Here is a 21,210-nt window from a genome sequence, read left to right as displayed (position 1 = left end):
ATCCATAGGAACTTGACCTAATATTACTATTCAGAATTTAGAAAACATGGAAATACATAATTTTACATCCCATGTAAAATGTAGCTGCATTACATTTATAAAAAGAGAAGGGATAACAAATTTAGAGGTTCTCTCAACCTCAACTGTTATTAACAGGTAACAGAATGTTATAAATAATTATAAACATGAAACAAGGAGCTTTCTGCAATGGGGCAAATCACTTCTTAAGTGATGATGATAATACACCTTGTTCAAGTTTATATTAGCATTGTGAGGAGGGTCTGTTTCTCTTCCTTCTTGTGCCATCCCCATGGCCTCTCATTTTACTAGCTGCTACAAGTTAATAGTTAGAAGGAAGCATTTCATTCATCTTGCCAAATCCTTTTCATAAAAGTCCCATATTTTGGACCTGTTCAAAGGCAGATGTTTAAACAACTTTCATAAAACACCAACAAAACATGAAGATTTTAGATTTGGACATCTTGTTATTTACCAGTATGCTAGGGACTGACAGGGCTCATACTTTTCATAAACTTTTTCAACATCTGTTTGAATTGTTTTCAAGGTATAATTTCTTGAATGAACCTACTGTAATAATTAACAAATCCCATACATATCAAGATTCAAGATCATTTTTTTTTGACAGTGTAAATAGATAGCTTTCATTCATGAATAGGACTAATAATGTCCAAAAAAGCAAGATTACAAATATTGCTTGGAGCATCTTCCATCCACACTTCATTTGAATTGGTAAGAGCCATTTTAGCCAATTCATGAGCTACCCTATTACCACTTCTTTTCACATGAGAGAACTTTACTGATCTTAAATTAGTTACTAAATTAAAACAGTCAACAATAAAAGACCCAAAATAATTATTTTGCCTCTTGTTGAGTCTGAGGCTTTGGATGACTTCTATATTATCATTCTCCACAATGACATCAAAAAAACATCATTGTTGGGCTTTTTCTAAACCCATTAAGCAAGCCAATGCTTCAGCCTCTTGGGAATTGAGGGATAAGTCCCCTTTCCACGTGCTGGCCATTAAAATGGCACCAAAATTATCTCTTGCCACTATTCCTATGCCAACCAAACCATTCTCTGAAGTAGATGCATCCACATTTATTTTAATGGTATTGGTAGGTGGACAATTCCATCTTTCGGAGCTATTGGAGCCAGGAGGTGGTGATTGAATCTCGGCATCAGTAATTCTCAGAGCAAACAGGAACTCCTCATGCTTTCTTCTTGCCCGATCAACTGCTTCCATGGAAGATTCTTCTATATTCTCAAAGATGAGATGGTTACGGCTTGTCCAAAGAGATAGAAGACAGTTGCAGAGCAAACCTTGATCTTGTGAATTAAGGGATTTCAGCAGAAATTCAATCCATTCTGGTGCTTCCATAGATGGGTTTGCAGTTGTTCGAATTGTCAAGGGGGATTCAAACCAAAATCTTCGAGCAAATTCGCAATTCTTGAAGAGGTGAGTTTCAGATTCTTCATTCTTCCAACATCGGGGACAGAGGGCAATACAATTGACATCTCTCTTTTGCAGGTTCAATTTTGTTGGCAATGATTTATTAAGGATTCTCCACGCACAGTGAATTGCGCGGGGTTGGGCTTTTGCTTTCCAAAGCTGTTTCCACCGAGGCTCTTCTGGGTTTTGTGGTAGTCCACTTCTATTCCGAAGTTGTTCTTGCTTTATAATCCTGTGGTACGCATCCTTGACTCTGTACTTCCCATTTTTTGAGAATTTCCAATAATATTGATCTTGCTGTGCTGTTACTAGGGATGGCAACGGGTCCCCATGGAGGCGGGGACATGCCCCCCGCCCCCCGCCCCCGTCTCCATTATCCGTCCCCGTCCCCGCTCCGTCCCCGTAACGGGTAACGGGGGCCCCGTATCCGCCGGGGACCCGGGTCTCCGCGGATATCCACGGATTTTTATAAAAAATAATAAAAATTAAAAAAAATTAGAAAAAAATTAAAAAAATAGTGTATTGTATATAATTTAATATTTTACTTTCATCAATATCTACTTCAATATTATGAATTACATGTATAGCACTCAAATGCTTAACCAAAAATTCAAAATCAGTAAAATAATAAAAATTTCAGAATAATTATAACAAATGCTTATCCAAATCACAGTAATTATAACAGAAAAAGCAAACAAAGATAATGAAGATGATAACAAATGCTTAATTATAATCATATAAATTATACTTAACCTAACTCAATAATTATAACAAATACTTAACAAAATCATAGTACACACAAATGGGGTATTCTAGTCTTTTTACATAAACGGAGTTTAAACGGGTCTCCACGGGGCGGGGACCTCTATCCCCGTCCCCGCCCCGTTTAATATACGGGGCCCCGTCCCCCGTCCCCGCGGGTACAAAATCGTCCCCATATCCGCCCCGTGACGGGTAAATCCCCGCGGATACCCGCCCCGTTGGGGATTTTTGCCATCCCTAGCTGTTACTGGTAGTGGAATTCTAATGATTTGTTGGGCTTCAAACTCCATGAACATGTTCCTAATTTTCATAATGTCCCACCTATTTCCTTCATCATTCATTAACTCTCTAACAGTTGCATTCACATCTAAATTGTTAATTGGGCTCCATATTCTGTGATTGTTCTGTTCTGGTAACCATGGTACCCCCCAAATCTTTACAGACCTTCCATTTCCTATCTTCCATAGCCCCCCCTAAATCAAGAACTTCTTTTGCATTCAAAATACTTCTCCATGTGTAGCTTGGTGCATAGCCTGTTGATGCTTCTAGGAAACTGGTTCTTGGAAAATGCCTCGCTTTTAGGACTCTTGCTGCTAGGGATTCAGGTCTTGTCATTATTCTCCACCCTTGTTTCGCCAAAAGTGCTGAATTAAAGGCCTCAAATTTTCGGAATCCTAGTCCACCTTCTGGTTTGCTGGAACAAAGTTTATCCCACTTGATCCAATGTATCTTCCTTTCGCCATTCCTACTCCCCCAGTAAAATTTTCTTATCATGGCATCTAAGTGTTGGCAAAGTCCTTTGGGTATTTGAAAGCATCCCATGATGTAAGTAGGGATTGATTGTGCAATCGATTTTATCAGAGTCTCCTTTCCTACTCTTGAGAGATATTTCTCCTTCCATCCCTTGAGCTTCTTCCAAACTCTCTCCTGGATAAAGTCAAAAACTTCCTTCTTGGATTTTCCCATGAAAGTGGGCAAGCCCAAGTACTTCGAATGTTGTTCCACCGCCTTTATCCCTAACCAGTCTTGGATAAGATTTTGTCTGATAGTAGGCACATTTCGGCTGAATGAAATTTCTGACTTGTCCAAATTGATTCTTTGGCCTGAAGCTGTCTAGTATTGGATGAGAACTTCCTTAATACCCTGTATGTCTTGATCTGATGCTCTGGAGAACAAGATGCTATCATCCGCAAAAAAAAGGTGGTTTATCTGGGGAGCTTGTCGGGCAACTCTAATGCCTCTGATGATCTCGCTGTTTTGGGCCTTGATTAGGAGTCTTGAGAGAACTTCCGCACACAAAATAAATAGGTAGGGAGATAGAGGATCTCCCTGCCTCAAACCCCGTGTTAGTAGAAACGGCTTACTTGGGATTCCATTAACCAGGATTGAAAAAGTCACCGTCGAGACACATCTTTGGATTAAATTCACCCATCTTTGTGAGAAACCCATTAATATCATGACCTCTTTCAAGAAGCACCACTCTATTCTATCATATGCCTTGGCCATATCTAATTTGATTCCGATGTACCCCTTTTGGCCTGTCACCTTCTTCTTCATGTAATGAAAAATTTCGAACGCCACCAATCCATTGTCAGTGATTAGCCTGTCCTGCACAAAGGCACTTTGAAACTCTCCAACAATATCCGGAAGGATTTGTTTGAGTCTATTTGCAATAGTTTTGGTAACTAATTTAAAAATAACATTACATAAAGAGATGGGCCTAAAATCTTTGGCATATCTGGGAGTTTTTATTTTTGGAATCATACAAATATGTGTCGAATTAATAGGGGAGGGATCAGCTTCATGATTCAGAATATTAAGCACATAATCACTAATATCATTACCGACAATTCTCCACATTTTTTGGTAAAAGAGTGCCGGCATACCATCGGGCCCTGGTGCTTTGGTTGGGTGCATCTGTTTGAGGGCTTGGGTTACTTCTTCAACAGTGAAAGGCTGATCTAGGAATTCTCTTTTCTCTGCATCAATCCTATTCTTCACTATATTAGCCGCTTGTCTTGCTTCTTCCACACCCTCTGACCTGAAAATGTTATCATAATACTCCACCATCACCTCTTCAATTTTCTCCTCCTCCTCATGTGTTACTCCGGCTTCATCCCTGATGGCTTTCACCCAATTCCTATTCTTTCTTTGTGAAGCTTTTTGGTGAAAAAATCTAGAGTTTTGGTCTCCATGCCTAAGCCAATTGGTTCGGGATCTTTGAGCCCACCAAGTTTTTTCCTCCTTAAGTGCTTCGTCCAAATCCGCTTCCACCTCTTTGATTAGCAAGATGACTCCTTCTTCCTGTTTTATGGTGTTTAGGTGTTGGAGTTTGTTTTGTAGCTTTCTTATCTTCTTTGGTATGTCTCCAAAGAGCATATCGCCCCATCTATCTAACTCCTTCCCGCAATAAGCTATTCTTCCTTGTATGGGTCCTTGCTCCCCTTTCCACGCTTCTTCCACGGTTCTTTCACACTCTTCGTTGCTTAGCCAACATTCTTCAAATCTGAACCTGTGAGGAATCTTCCTTCTTTGCCTTTTCTCACCCATCATATCAATTAAAATGGGGCTATGGTCTGATTTGTATCTGCTGAGGTGTTGGACAATTGTTTTTGGAAAAGTTTGTTGCCATTCTATAGTTGCTAGAGCCCTATCCAGCCTTTCTTGGATATTATCTTCTCCTGATTGGCCATTTGTCCATGTAAATGAATGGCCTACAAAGCCAAGATCAAGCAATTCATTGATTTGGACAGCATCTCTGAAGCCTTGAACCTGCGAATAAGTAACCGGGTTCCCCCCTTGCTTCTCCTCTTGTCCCATGATTTGGTTGAAATCTCCGAACACTATCCATGCCAAATTAGAGTCTCTCCCTAGCGACTTTAAGAGATCCCAGCTAATGTGTTTATTTTTATTCTCCGGCTTCCCATAAAATCCCGTTGCTCTCCACCTTTGCTCATTTTCTACTACTTCCACCTCCATATCTATGTGGTTGGTAGATAAAGACCTGACTTCTATCTTGATGGTGTTGTCCCACAAAATTGCTAAGCCCCCAGCTCTTTGTTTGCCATCACCCTCACAGTCCACAGCCACTATATTAGCCATCCCTCCTTTATATCTCATTCTCATCATTTCTATTTCCTTTCTCCTTGTCTCCATAAGGAAAACAAGGTTGGGTCCTTGTTGTTTAATGAGCTTTGTCAAGGCTCGGACTGCCCATGGGTTCCCAAGCCCACGACAGTTCCAACTAATCATCTTCATGGCCTTCGGCAGGGCTGCTGAGCAGCCTCTGCCGTTAGAAGTATGGATTCTGCGTTGATTTTTATCATCTTCACCTCAGTACTATCAATCTCCATCTCCTCAGCCTCTAGTGCCTTCCTCTTTTGCCGTCCAAAGTCTGCATTCTCTTTTTCAAGATCATTTAGCATACATGAAACAGGAAAAAACAAGAAAACAACACCTAGATAAGCTTGCATCTTTGGAAAGTTCTTCAAATTGTCCTAATTGAAATTTTCCTTCAACGATAGCTTGAGCTAGTTTTATTATGCAACGTGCTTTATACTCAAGTTTGCTTCGCTTTGCCAAAAACAGCTCATCAAGGTGTGCTAACTCACTAGAAGGAAAATTTCCAATATGATTAAAAATTGAATCATTCAAACTTAGCTCTTTTGTTGAGGAAACTTAACTTCATTTATAATCATTGCATAATGATCATGAACACACTCACACTCTAATTATTTCTTAACTAAAAACCAAAACAACCAAACACTAAAACCAAATCTAATAATTATTAGGACACACAACAGCACCATCATCAACATTTTCAATATACTAATACCGTTCTCTAAATTTTTCATTCTTTAATTGAGCTCATTGAAAACTTCTTGTGAAACCTAAATTACATATACCTTATTGTTCTTTATATCCATCAGCTCAACGAAAAAAATTATAATGAACTCCATATTATAATAATGAAAAAAGAAATATTGAATCAACAATTATTAAATCATTCTTTTAAACTCGTATTCACTTAACAATTCCATCAAATAAAATTTTTTACCTCATAGTTGGAACACTCATAAAAAGGTCTTCTTGGATTCTTTAGCCTCACTCGGTACAACCCACAATTACATAATATAATGTTCTTACTTCTAGTTTGAATGTCCCTGTTAGTGTAATTTCTCCCACCATAGTTATTCTTGTTTGAACTTTCTTGATTTCTATCACCACCATCCAAGCACAACAATGAGGGGCACTTGCCTCCATGGTGTTTTTAATTTTTATTTTAAAAAATATAGTTATATATAATATGCTCCCACTTTAAATTTTAAATGACCCTACTACAAATAAAATAAATTCAATTAGCTAAAGTTTTAAATTTACTTTTTTATTTTTCTATCATTTGACTATTATTTAACCTAATCAAATTTAATTATTGTACCGTCGTTCTTTTATTCTCTTAAACCCTCTTCTTATTTTTATATTTTCAACTTTCTTTTTCTATTCTTTGGCCAGTGGTTATCTTCTCTTCATTAAAAAGTAAATTTTAAATTCTCCAATTTTTTTATATAGCTTTCCATGACTCTATGTATCTTTCAATTTCATTATTTCTCTTTTTGTTATTTTCAATTGCAATTTTTAATTCAAACAATTATAGTTTAGGTATTAATCTAATATTTTATTTTTTTCGTGACTTTATATATTTTATTTTATTCTTGATTTATTCATCCTTATTACTTATTTTTTTATCTTTTATTCTATTATTATATGTACTTATATTACATATAAAATTTTAAAATGAACTGATTAATTTACTAAATTTAAAATATGTTTTTTATTTTAAAAAATAATGATAAAAAAATATTTTAATTACAATATATAATTAAACAAATACATAAAATCTTTTATCTAATTAATATTATATCAAAATTAAATTGAAAAATATATAACAAATTTAATTATTTTAAAAAAATAAAAAAATTATAAATTATGTTTCTATTATTTTGTATAAACATACTTTTCATATAAAAATCTAATTTTTCTAGTATTTATATATAATTCTAATTTCAAATTATAAATACTAATATATCATTAGGCGCTAATATGCTAGTTAATTCAGTCTTTTATTATTAAATGTGTAAAAAAAAAATTAGTTAGGATAATAAGTTATCTATAATTTAATTAAAATATTTTAATTTTAGAAATAAAAAAATATTTTTTATAAATAATAAATAATATATAATGAATAGTATTTTAAAAATAAAAATGTTCACTAACTCTTTTTAATTTTTATATTTCTATATAATTAATAATATTTAACAAAACTTATTTAATATATATATATATATATATATATATATATTTGCCTCCACTCCTAAAATTTTCTGGGTCCGTCACTGCCATTCATCATGACTTATCCAAAAGAACGAGTTTTCAAAATTTGACAAGAGAATGCTATGAACAACAATGAAAAGAAGTGGAGACAAAAAATAATATATGATAAAGATGAAGATTTGGGAGTTAGAATTTTATAAGTGTGGATGGATCAATTTGAATGTGTTAACCAAATTTTAAATACCAATTTAAATTAAACTCATTATGTATCTACATCATCGTGCAATATCTGGTGACTTCTAAACTAACAACATTCACGTTTCTGAGAGTAAAAATACATTTGGTCATTTAAAAAACATGAAGGACTTATCCGATGCATTAATAATTCCATCAATATGATCAGAGCTTGCATTCGTTCTTATAAAAAGATAACATGCAGATACACCTTTTTAACAATACATGTCATTTACGTGATTGATTAGTAGTATATAGTGGTTTGATTAAGCAAAAGCTAACTTGGCAGAAAAAAAAAGGCATTAGTTTTGTGTATCATTCATATTCCACTAAAACAATTTAACACTGCACGAACTTGAATATTTCTTTTTACAATTATTACCTGATAATCAGCCATATTGCAGCTAATTATATTTTAAATTATAACAAATTTAAAAAAAATTTACTAACAGTTTTGCAAATACTATTGAGTAGATAGAGATAATAATTATGCAACCAAATAAGATGTGAAAGTTATAATGTGAATCTAAAATAATTAAGCAAAAATTTGCTATTAATAAAAATATATCGAAATGAATTTTCTTTTTTCTAAAACTAACAAACAAACATTAGATCCTTAATTTGGATTATCTGATCAGTAAATATTCTGCACCTCCACATTATCTCCGATGATAATATCTTTCAGTGGGATAAGAGTAGGAACATGGTGAATTATTTAAAACTTGCCATGAGCCTTGAAATCACACCAAGGAGTCACAAAAATCCTAAACTCTTGATTTTCACGATCAAGGGAGCATTGCAGCTAGGTAATTGAGATGTGGTTATGGAAGAATTAGTATATTGAAAAATGGGAGCCCAAGATTCTCCATCTCCATATATTTTCATCATCCACATTGTGACAAGTAGCTCATTAAAATATATCAAGCAAATAGAACTCCTGAATTCAAATATCCGGACTTTTGTACCTTGATCCCTCGGCGGCATAGAAAAGGATTGAAACCTTTCCATGTCAAAATTGAAAGCCCATATTGAGACATTTCCATCAACATCTGTACCAATCCAATGAAGTGCCCCATTGAAATAAGCAGAATGAGTTAACAAATGTATCAAATTTTTGGGATAATCTACCTCAACATTTATCCATGTCGAAGTTCCAACTGTGTGCATTTCAACAACCATACGATGATCATGTTTAGAGATATATATTCTCATTACCTTGTATTGGTTTGTTTTTGGGTGAAAACCAAAACCCCAAGATATTTGCTCGTAGGGCTTCAGGATTGGAGGTTGTTTTGGAAGTCTTATGAACTCACCTGTTATTGGGTTGCAAACAAGTGAAATGTCTCTGTCCATTGAACAACTCAAGTAAAAAAGACCATTACAAGAAAGCACATCAACATAAACTCTTCTACCCTGGATTGATTTGGGACCAGGGAGAGGAATCTCAAATTTAGGATCAAGTTTTATGTTGCTACTACTCTTGGGATCCAGGACTTCAAACACACTGCAGCATAATGGATTGTTTAATGTGTTCCGATGCTTGCAAACACATCTACAAACCAGAACAGACTTCATAGGAAGCCTAACAAAAATGTCGGTAATTACATCACTTAAGTTAATTTTGGAGTTCACCAAGAATCGAACCTTTGACCTTTCGGATCTAGAACTCTAATACCATGTCACGAACTCACTCATCACAAAAGCGTAATCTGACAGGACAATGTAACATTAATGATCATATCTCTAATACTTCCTAAACTTCCATTGTATTGTACGCTTAGACCATTGGCTCCCTATACTTTTCCGTAAAAATTCTGTAGACGTAGATTTATATTTATTCATTAACATGACAAATTTGTGCATAAACTACTCAATTGAAAGTATATAAAAATGTAAAATCGAATTATAATATAAAATATATCAAACGAAAAAATTGAAGGAATAATAATAATAGTGAAGAATAACGTTATTGCTTTAGCCTCTTAGCCTTTGCCTATGGCGATCATATATTTTTTCCCCTTCTTTTGCTTTCTTTTTTTAATTATCAAATCATAAAAAAATAAAAAATAATCCAAAAAAATAAAAAATAATAAAATAAGTAATAATTATACAAATTAAAATACATAAAAAATTAGACTAATATATAAATAAAGTGAGAAAAAAATGATAAAAAAAATTAAAATAACAGAAAAATGATATTTACAATTTTGTTCCATCATTTTTATATATAGAAAACTGAAAAACAACAAACTTTTAATTAAATTAATTTATATTTATTGTATTCAATTAAAATAAGTAATAAGTTTTTTTTATTTTATTTAATCCAAAAATTTACATATCATAAAAATCAAATTAATTAATTGATATACATAATTTTAAATTATATAATACTTTAATATTTAATTAAATCAATTAGTTGATATAATTAATTTATCGTAATAAGTTGTATTTAATGAGTTAAAACAAATAAATTAAAAAATACTATGAAAAATATGTCATATTAATTCTATCATTAAATGTAGATATTCGATTTTTATATAATAGAATAGATAGATAGATATGATTGTCTTTAATATAATCGTGTATGATTAATTAATAATTCATCAATATTATTAGCATTTGCATTTTAGTTATATATCATTTGCAGTAATGACTTCATTCCCAAAAGATGAAGCTAATATTACTAATCATATAACCATATCATCTTCAAATTGATCCTAATCGTTAGCTAAGTTGAGTCTTACTTGTAGTTTTTTAATTTAATTAAGTCAAAGAAAGAAAAAAAGAAAGAAAAAATCTTCAATTTCAAAAATATCATAGTTAACAATAATAATTTGAGATTATTTTTTAGGTAATAAATTTTAAAATTAATTATTTGAGATCAGCCTCTTTACAAAGAAAAACTGAAAAATCTTATCCTCATGTGACTTGATCCGAAAAGTTTTAGGATGATTTTAAATTGCGATAAACACTTCCTCTAATATTCTAAGGCCAAAACCCTTCCTTAACATCCTCTTCCTCTAATATCACCAAGTCCTCCTCCACATTAATAGGTGGATTCAAATCTCTCTCTTTCTTTCTTTCTTACATAGACATTAGACGGATCCAAAAAATTTAATATAAAGAAGCCAAATTTTAGATAAATTTTTTTTATTCTATAAAAATAATTAATATATAATTATTAGAGTTAGTTTTTCAAAAAAATTATATATATATATATAATTATAAATTTTTTCACAATTTTATTTTTAATATGATTTTTTTTTTTTTTTTTTTTACCAAAGATAAGAGACTCGAACCCGCAACCTCTTAATTGAGTATGGGGAGACTATGCCATTTGAGCTATTACTCATTGGCTTTATTTTTAATATGATAGTTACATAAAAAAAAACAATATCAATAATACATTATAAAATTATAAAGTACTAATAATTTATAGGGTGTTTAGTTAAAAATATCACATATCTTATTAATTAAATTAATTCTTTCAAAAAATTTTAAAAATTTGAAAATAAATGATAAATTATTAATTATTTGAAAGATACAATACCTTTTATAGAATACAAGATATAAGATATTTTTATAAAATATTTTCTTTCAACAACGTAAATGTAGAAGAAAAATAAGTATTTTTTATAAGAAAATAATATCTAAAGTACATAATGTGATTATCAAAATATAACTACATAAGTTATTACTAATATAATAATATAAATTTTAAATATGTGAATATAAAATAAATAAATGATTTTTTTAAAATAAATATAGAGATTATTATATAAAAATTAATTTAAAACTTACAAAGATTTGAGAGTTTGATATTAAATTAGTTAAGTGAAAAATATTAGTGAATTAAATAATTAAAAAATAAATCTATCACATAATAAAAAATAATAAATATAAAAATATTAAATTATATAATATTTTTTATTTTTTAAATACATATCTCATATATAAATATAATTTCTAAACATTTTGGGAGGCCAAGACCACTACTGGCCCTTAGATCCGTCTCTTGTAATCACTCACAAAATTGACTTTTCATGCACTAAGATTCACAGTTTCACACACACTCGGACAAAATTCTCACAACATCATTCTATTTGTATTTGTATTACTATTATTATTATTAGTACTATAGAGATAAAAATATAATTAAATATTAAAAATAAAAAAGTACAAGAGATATTAAAGAATTCGAAATTTATTTATTGTTCACTTTATAATAAAATAAAAACTAATAAAAATTAACAAAACTAATAAAAATATTTAGTTTGTTATCCAATTCATTATATTTTGAGAATTTTTTTTCACAAGAGTTGAATTAATATTTTATATTATATTAGTTCACAATATCTATAATATAAATATTTTATCTATTTATCATTTTTGAGTTGATGTGCTGTGGTGGAGTATAAAATTTTTGAAAATTCTGATATGAATATGCTTATTTTTCTAAATTTTGATTTGTCATTTTTGTCTATTTTAATTTTTGTTAGTTATAAAATTTGATGGCTGAAGTAATTTGTTAATTTTTAACTATAATTTTAAATTTTATTAACCTAAAATTTATTAAATTTAAATATTTAAAATTGTATATTAAATTTTTAATAATTTTATTATATATTTAATTAAACTAGTTAAATTCCAGTTAAATCTCGATTAAATCTTTAAATTATTGAATTAGTTATTCTATCAGTTTATTAATCGGTTCGATTTTTACAATCTTGAGGGGGATTATAAGGTGAGAGCAGGTATAGGTAGCAGATAAAAGATAACAATTCTATTAAGATTTTGGTGTAGAGATCATATATAGTGTGAATGAATTTAATTATTAGTCTTAATTTTTTAAATTTCAAAATCTGAATTTAAGTAATTATTGAATAATTAATTAAAAATCTCTTTTTTAATTTTTGAAATACATTCCTTTTTAAGCCCATTAAAATCATTAACTCCACATACTTTCCCTTAAAGTAGTAGCTGATGTTCACATTCATCTAGTTATAAAAATCAGTAAACTTCCCTTTGAAAGCATCAATTTCACTTGGGTGCTTGACTTCTCCCAACAATCATTGCCACGCGAGAGTACGGGTAAAATGATCAAATTCCTCTTCCAATCCTTCTTTGTGCGGTGGATGAGGTAAGTCATATTTTGTTTTTTCATGGAGTAACACAAAAGAACACCGTGAATTTTTTATTTCTCTTCTTCTGAATTATTCTGTACTTAATTGTCAGGAAACTCCAAATACGAAGGTCTTATGTTGCCAGTCTTCCAGCTGATATAATTACCGATATTTTTGTTAGACTTCCCATAAAATCTGTTCTGATTTGTAGATGTGTTTGCAAGTATTGGAACACATTGATTTCTAATCCAAACTTTGCCAAGTTACTTCTTACTTATACACTTCCTGCTGTGATGATCCGACGCAAGCATTCAAGATTCTTTCACCTTGTTGAATATGACCGAATTGAATGGCATGAAAGGAGAAACAATACATTATTCAGCGGTGTGTTTGAGGTCCTGAAACCCAATAGTAGCAGCATAAAACTTGATCCTAAGTTTGAAATTCCTCTCCTTGGTACAAAAGTTTATGCTGTGCTTGTTTGTAATGGTCTTTTTTACTTGAGTTGCTCAAATAATGGAGACATTTCACTTGTCTGCAATCCAATAACAGGTGAGTTTATAAGACTTCCAAAACACCCTCCAATCCTGAAACCCTGCGAGTGCGAAATATCTCGGGGTTTTGGTTTTCACCCAAAAACAAACCAATACAAGGTAATGAGAATTCTTATATTTAAACATGATCATCCTATGGTTGTTGAAATGCTCAGAGTTGGATCGACAACATGGATAAATATTGAGGTGGATTATCCCAAAAATTTGATATCTATATCGAGATTTTCTGTTTATTTAAATGGGGCACTTCATTGGCTTGGTAAGGATGTTGATGGCAATGTGTCGATCTGGGCTTTTAATTTCGACACGGAGAGGTTCCAATCCTTTTCTATACCGAGCGATCAGGGTCCAAAAGTCGGCATACATGAATTCAGTGGATTTTTTTGCATGACATATTATAATGAGCCAATCACAATGTGGATGATGAAACGATATGGAATTGAAGAATCTTGGACTCCCATTCTCGTAAGTTCTGACAGAAATATTAATTCTTCCATAACCATGTTTCATGATTACATTGCCTACCATGATCGTGAAAACAAAGAATATAAAATTTTTCGGACTGACTGTAGCGACAACATTCAAATTCTTTGTCTTGTTCCTACTCTTATCCCACTAAAGGATATTATCATTGGAGATAATGTGGAGGTACATAATATTTACTCATTGAATTATCCAAAATTGAGGTTCTATTAGTTTTAGGAAATCATTTCATTTGATATTTTTTTATTAATAGCAAATTTTTACTTAATTATTTTAGATTTACATTATAATGTTCACATCTTATTTGATTGTTTAATTATTGTTTCTAGTTATTCAATAGTATTTGCAAAATTTCTTTTTTTAAACTATTATAATTTGAAATATAATTTAAATTAATTCAATTTATAATCCCTGTTGTAATTTTATTGGTTTAATCACCTTTGACGAAACAAAATTTTAAATTTTGAATATTAAAAAATAAAGAACTAATTTAAATTCACAAACTAATTTTTTTTGAAAAATCAATTTAATGTTTTTACAAAATATTTTTTATAACAGTGTACTCTCTAAACTAAAAATCAATTCTTATATATTTGTATATGTAGATGCATTTTTTTTATTAAATAATCAGTTATCCGAATAATCAAATTTATTTACGGATATTATAATAAATTTATTTTATAAAATGTAAAATTTGTATTTCAATATAAGATAGTTAATTAGGGTTGATTTTTAATATATTTATAGCATGATTGTATAATTATATGTTGACCGCTATTATTATAAAATTAAAATATAAATTATAAAAATGTTAGATGCACAATAAAATTCGATCACTAAATTAATTACCATATATTTATCTATAATATAATATATATTGTTCAACTCATTTTCAATCGTATTGTATTTAATATAATTGTGTATGATTTATTAATAATTCATCAATATTACTAGCATTCGCATTCTACTTATATATCATTTGCAGTAATTACTTCATTCCTAAAAGAAGATGAAGCTAACACTATTAATCATATAATCATATCATCTTTAAATTGATCCTAATCGTTAGCTAAGTCAAGTCTTACGTGTAGTTTTTTAATTCAATTCAAGTCAAAGAAGGAAAGAAAGAAAGAATCTTCAATTCCAAGAAGATCATAGTTAACAATAATAATGGTTGAACTGAACGTGGCGGCAAGCATCAAAATAATTAAAGGAAATTAACAAAGATGTATCTTGATAATTGAGTATTAGTATTGTACTAGTGCTAATAAGTAATAAGGCATGGCTTAGAGTCAATTTTTTTTTGTTTTAATAATCTTGATATAGAAAGAAAGAAAAAAGGCTGGTTGTTGGCATAAACAAGTTGATTAATTGGTATTCAATTAATTCAGGGTCTATTTCATGATACTTAGTCCAACAAAGATGTTCTTTTTTTTGAAAAAATGAGCTCAATACAGTAAAGTGAAGCGACAGAAACAAAAGAACTCATACAACAAAGCAACAAAACAATATGAACACAATTCCTATTGTTATCATCGGTATTGTCATCAACAGAAAGGATCTGCACTACTCCACTCTCTATAATTGGTCAAAGATTTGTAAAACATACACCTCTTGAACACCTGCTTCCTTGTTATTAAATATCCGTCCGTTTCTCTCAAGTCAAACATTCCATATAACTGCAAAAAAAAACATATAAGCCACTTGTTGCGCTCCTCTTTCTTGCTAATGACACATGTCCAACTCTCAAAGTACTCTTTCAGTGAACCCGGAACAGACCACAACCTCCCAAATTCAGATAATCATTCACACCACACTTGCCAAGTAAACTCACAACCAAGAAACAAGTGGTGAATATGTTCTACATCTTTTTTACACAAGACACACAAGTTATCATCGTGGTTAATAATACCCAGTCTAAGCAATCTTTCTTTAGTATTAACTTTTTCTATTAAAGCAAACAAGATAAATAACTCCACTCGTGACAGAACCAAACTTTTTCATATGGTTCTGGTGAAACTATAGCTGGTAATATCCTCCGGAAGCGTTTCTGACTGCAGCACCTGCACAAAAGAGTTAGTTGAAAAAATGTCTTCTTTGTCAAACTTCCAAACAACTCTATCTTGCATATCACGTGCTATCTTTACTGGTCTTAAAGTCTCATGTAATTGATCCACTAGTTCCAACTCCTATTGGTATAATTCTCGCCTCCACTGGAAGTTCCAAATCCACTCTAACCCATCCTAAAACCCACAATCCCCTATAACAGATCCTGTTTGGTTTGAAACAGAGAAAAGCATCGGAAAACGCATCTTGAGCGAACCACTTTGTAGCCAAACATCTTCCCAAAAACGAGTCCTCCTTCCATCACCCACCTCCATAGTTAACCCAGTAATCATCTTATCTCTCACATTATGGTCCTTAAACTGCAACTGATAGATGTCCTTCCATGGACCTCCTCGACTAGGCAATGTCTGAGCTGACAATATTCTATTGGGGTTCAAGTTATGACAAGAGCATACAACCTTCTTCCATAACAGACACTCCTCTTTTGAGAAACGACACCACCACTTGAAGAGGAGAGCTGTGTTCCTCACCACTGCATCACCCACCCCCAATCCTCCCAACTTTTTAGGAGCCTGGACCACTTCCCACTTGACAAGTGCCATTCCATGTCTACCTTCCTCCTTGCTCCATAAAAATTTTCTCTACAGCGAAATCAGCTTCTCTGCCACTTCCTTTGGCATCTTATACAGACTCAAATACTACACCGGCAAGCTATTCAAGACAGACTTAATCAGGACTTACCCGCTTTGTTAAGGACTTTTGCCTTCCATAGACTAAGCTTCTCCTCGATCTTATCAATGATCGGTTTCCACGTGCTGACCCGCCTTGGGTTTGCTCCCAATGAAATGCCAAGATATCTGACTGGGAGGTTCGCCTCCTTGTACCCTAATAAATTACACATATTATATGTCCATGGTTGTTCGCAATTGATTGGGATCAGACTGGACTTATCGAAATTTATACTTAACCCCGATATCATCCCAAAGCACCTCAGCAGTCTGGTATAGTTTCTGAGGGTCTCCTCCTCCGGCGAATAGAACAATATAGTGTCATCTGCAAACTAAAGATGTGACAGCTCTATATTATCCTTGCCAACCAGCAAAAGCGAAAAACGTCTGTTCCTGACTGCCTCCCCCACAATTCTATGCAGTACATCACATCTAAATTCAATACATTTAAAATCCATTCGAACAACTAAACAATAAACATAAAACAAACACACATAGACATAAAACAAACATATAATGAAGAGTTCAGAAGCAAAAAATGAGGGGTAGGGACTTAGGGTTAGAGGAGGCGCTACGAGCTTAATAGACGCTGAGTGACTTGGACCTTGGGGGTTGGGGACTTTCGTTGTTAGGTTAAAGGTTAAAATAATTCAGACATTAAAATGTATGCATATCTTCGGTTCGGTTCGATTTTTATTGAGCCAACCAAAAATCGAACCGAACTAATCGGTTTTGTCAGAAAAACCGATTTTTTTGGTTTTTAAATTAGTTGTTGTAATTTTCGGTTCAGTTTTTCGGTAATTTTCTATCTGGTTCGATAACTTACAACCCTATCGGTGCGTGCAAAATAATAAGAAAAGTTGTTGGTAGGGAAGCACGTAGGATCAGGTGAAGTCGGATTCATCTTGATCCAGACTTAATTTTAAATAATGACGGGGTTTATTGTTTAGATTCTTATTCGGTCTTAGATATGATAAAATCACACTACTTTCGGGTCACATTAAAATTGGATCTAGACTAGGTGAAATTCCGATTTTGATAAATTTTATGTTAAAAAATTATGATGCACTTATTTATAAAGAAGAAAAAATATACTTGTTACCAAAAAATTGATATCCATATTTGAACTTGAATTTGTCCATAAATTCTAATTTCATACTTCTTTGATATATTTTCTAAGTCAATAAATATAATTAAAAATAAAATAATAAGCTTATAATTAATATAACATAGTATTGAAATTAATTTAAAAAAAATATATATATATATATACTTTTTTTAGTCCCTTAGAGTGTACATGGGTCGGGTAAAGTCGGGTTCGCTTGAATCGGATTCGACCTTAAATAATAATCGAGTCTATCTTTAAAATCCTTATCCAATTCTAGACCTAATAAAATCATACCAAATTAGATCTAAAGTATTTAGGTTCAGACCGAATATTCGAGGCCGTCCGAATCATGTGCACCACTAGTTACTGAAAAATGTGTATTGATTTGTTGCAATTGGTTTTTGTTTATGGATAAATTATTATTTTTATTTACAAATATTCAAAATGCTAAAGATATTCATAATAAAAGTAAAATTTATCTTATACCATTATACTCATGGAAAATAATATTATTTTAATAAAATTATGGACACTCTAAAAAAATATTAAAAATTCTCAAATGATTTAAATTCTAAAAGAACTAATAAAATAAAATTTGATTAATTTTTTTCTTTGCAGAGCCAACTATAATGTTGGTGAGCAATGGCAGAACTTGAACATTTTTTTTAGCAGACCAAAAATTTTAACATAAAATTTATATAAAAATATTATATAAAAACAATTTATAAATATCACAATTTTTTAATATTTTGTCATGAAATAAATTTCTTTCGCAAATTTTAAGTGATTTAAAATTTTTAATAATTAAATTAGAACAAAAATTTTTATTATTTTTTGTAATATAAATAATTAAATTATTCATAAAAAACATTAATGAAACATAAAACAACATTAAAAAAGTAAATCAAATATTGTAATGATTATGATGAATCTTTCTAGTTACTTCAATAGTCTATCATATCAAATTTAGAAAACTATTGAGTGAAAATGGATGAAGAGTCGAAGACATATACTTTTAAATTATTATCTAAGACTTTTGTCAAATGAGCTTATTATCTACAACAATATATAATGGTAAAAGTTATTTCGGTATTTAAATATTTTTTTATTTTTATTCTTTCTAATAACTTATTCCACCAGTGTATGTTAGTTACAGAATTTTTGCTATTTTATTTTTATTCATGTTCTCTTATGCTATACGTTACTGCAAAATACTCTAGCATAGGTTCAGTTATAGAATTTCCACTACTTTATCTTCATCTATAATCATCTCACTGACTGAACTAATAGGATACCAGTTTCTAATCTCTCTTACTTCACATCACTGGTTACTGCATAATAGAAAAAACTTTCTTCCTTTCTCATCTATCTTTTCTTACATTATTCTCACTTCACCTAAATATAACGTAAAACCTACTATAAATTGCTTTTCGTCGTTAAACAAAAGTGTAAAACTATGTTTATATATTTCTTTAATTAATTACCGTTGACAACATACCAATAGAAGATTCACGTGAAAGTGGTCGACCGAATTGGCAAGATTATGCCAGGCAACAAGGACAAAATATTAGCGAAGAATAGAGTCAGCAACATCTCGTTAGAAGGCGTGCCAGTTACTGAGAGATTATTAGACGGGAAAAACAAATCGATACATTGAGTAGTCAAACTAACATGACAAGACAATTACAAGATATCACAAATATACCTGTTCATCAATATTCTGTATCAAGTAGTACTTTAAGTTATACTTTCTATTTATAAATTTATGCTGTTAGTTTATTATTTAATATGAAATATCTTTTACGATTTATGTTACTGTATTCTTAGTACTAATTATATATAGTTTATCTCTTGAATGTATCCTTAAATTATCAAGTTACATTATTTTTATCTTAATAATAAATTTTTTAAATATACAGATATTAAAAGCAGAATTAGTTCAAATAATATATGGAATGATATAAATATGGGTAAGAATTCTGTAGATGTAGATTTATATTTATTCATTAACATGACAAATTTGTGTATAAACTACTCAATCAAAAGTATATAAAAATGTAAAACCGAATTATAATATAAAATATATCAAACGAAAAAATTAAAGGAATAATAATAATAGTGAAGAATAACGTTATTGCTTTAGCCTCTTAGCCTTTGCCTATGGCGATCATATATTTTTTTCCCCTTCTTTTGCTTTTTTTTTTAATTATCAAATCATAAAAAAATAAAAAATAATCCAAAAAAATAAAAAATAATAAAATAAATAATAATTATACAAATCAAAATACATAAAAATTAGACTAATATATAAATAAAGTGAGAAAAAATGATAAAAAAATTAAAATAACAGAAAAATAATATTTACAATTTTGTTCCATCATTTTTATATATAGAAAACTGAAAAACAATAAACTTTTAATTAAATTAATTTATATTTATTGTATTCAATTAAAATAAGTAATAAATTATTTTATTTTATTTAGTCCAAAAATTTACATATCATAAAAATCAAATTAATTAATTGATATACATAATTTTAAATTATATAATACTTTAATATTTAATTAAATCAATTAGTTGATATAATTAATTTATCGTAATAAATTATATTTAATGAGTTAAAAAAATAAATTAAAAAATACTATGAGAAATATGCCATATTAATTCTATCATCAAATGTAGAAATACAATTTTTATATAATAAAATAGATGGATAAATATGATTGTATTTAGTATAATCGTGTATGATTAATTAATAATTCATCAATATTATTAGCATTTGCATTCTAGTTATATATCATTTGCAGTAATGACTTCATTCCCAAAAGATGAAGCTAATATTTATATTACTAATCATATAATCATATCATCTTCAAATTGATCCTAATCGTTAGCTAAGTCGAGTCTTACGTGTAGGTTTTTAATTTAATTAAGTCAAAGAAAGAAAAAATCTTCAATTTCAAAAATATCATAGTTAACAATAATAATTTGAGATTATTTTTTAGGTAATAAATTTTAAAATTAATTATTTTAAGATCAGCCTCTTTACAAAGAAAAACTGAAAAACCTTATCCTCATGTGACTTGATCCGAAAAGTTTTAGGATGATTTCAAATTGCGATAAACACTCCTTCTAATATTCCAATGCCAAAACCTTTCTTTAACATCCTCTTCCTCTAATATCACCAAGTCCTCCTCCACATTAATAGGTAGATTTAAATCTCTCTCTTCCTTTCTTTCTCACGTAGATATTGGACAGATCCAGAAAGTTTAGTAAGAAAGGGCCAAATTTTAGATAATTTTTTTTTTCATTTCATAAAAATAATTAACATATAATTATTAGAGTTAG

The 21,210-nt window shown here is 30.4% G+C and overlaps 2 protein-coding genes across 3 annotated transcripts; one reads left to right on the top strand and one right to left on the bottom strand.

Moving 5' to 3' along the window:
* Positions 1-950: 950 nt before the first annotated feature.
* LOC112805291 (uncharacterized) lies at positions 951-5,492 on the bottom strand. Its single transcript, XM_025847690.1, has 4 exons — positions 4,001-5,492; positions 3,696-3,919; positions 2,679-3,347; positions 951-1,916 (listed from the first exon to the last, which is right to left on the bottom strand). The coding sequence occupies exons 1-4, from the start codon at positions 5,490-5,492 to the stop codon at positions 951-953; spliced, it is 3,351 nt and encodes a 1,116-aa protein (XP_025703475.1).
* On the top strand, positions 1,014-19,774 carry LOC112695888 (F-box protein At2g23160). 2 transcript variants are annotated; one of them, XM_025748416.3, is made up of 3 exons: positions 1,014-1,478; positions 1,551-1,709; positions 13,035-19,774. In XM_025748416.3, the coding sequence occupies exon 3, from the start codon at positions 13,216-13,218 to the stop codon at positions 14,170-14,172; it is 957 nt and encodes a 318-aa protein (XP_025604201.1). In that variant the 5' UTR covers positions 1,014-1,478; positions 1,551-1,709; positions 13,035-13,215; the 3' UTR covers positions 14,173-19,774. The 2 variants fall into 2 exon arrangements, with proteins under 2 accessions (XP_025604201.1, XP_025604200.1); XM_025748415.3 differs by lacking the exon at positions 1,014-1,478 and adding an exon at positions 12,801-12,939 and having other exon boundaries at positions 1,570-1,709.
* The last annotated feature ends 1,436 nt before the right edge of the window (positions 19,775-21,210 follow it).

This window comes from Arachis hypogaea, chromosome 6 (genome assembly GCF_003086295.3).
Source record: "Arachis hypogaea cultivar Tifrunner chromosome 6, arahy.Tifrunner.gnm2.J5K5, whole genome shotgun sequence".
Lineage (NCBI taxonomy): Eukaryota > Viridiplantae > Streptophyta > Magnoliopsida > Fabales > Fabaceae > Arachis > Arachis hypogaea.
Note: the sequence above shows the minus strand (reverse complement) of the source record. Positions and strands in the feature narration are given on the sequence as shown.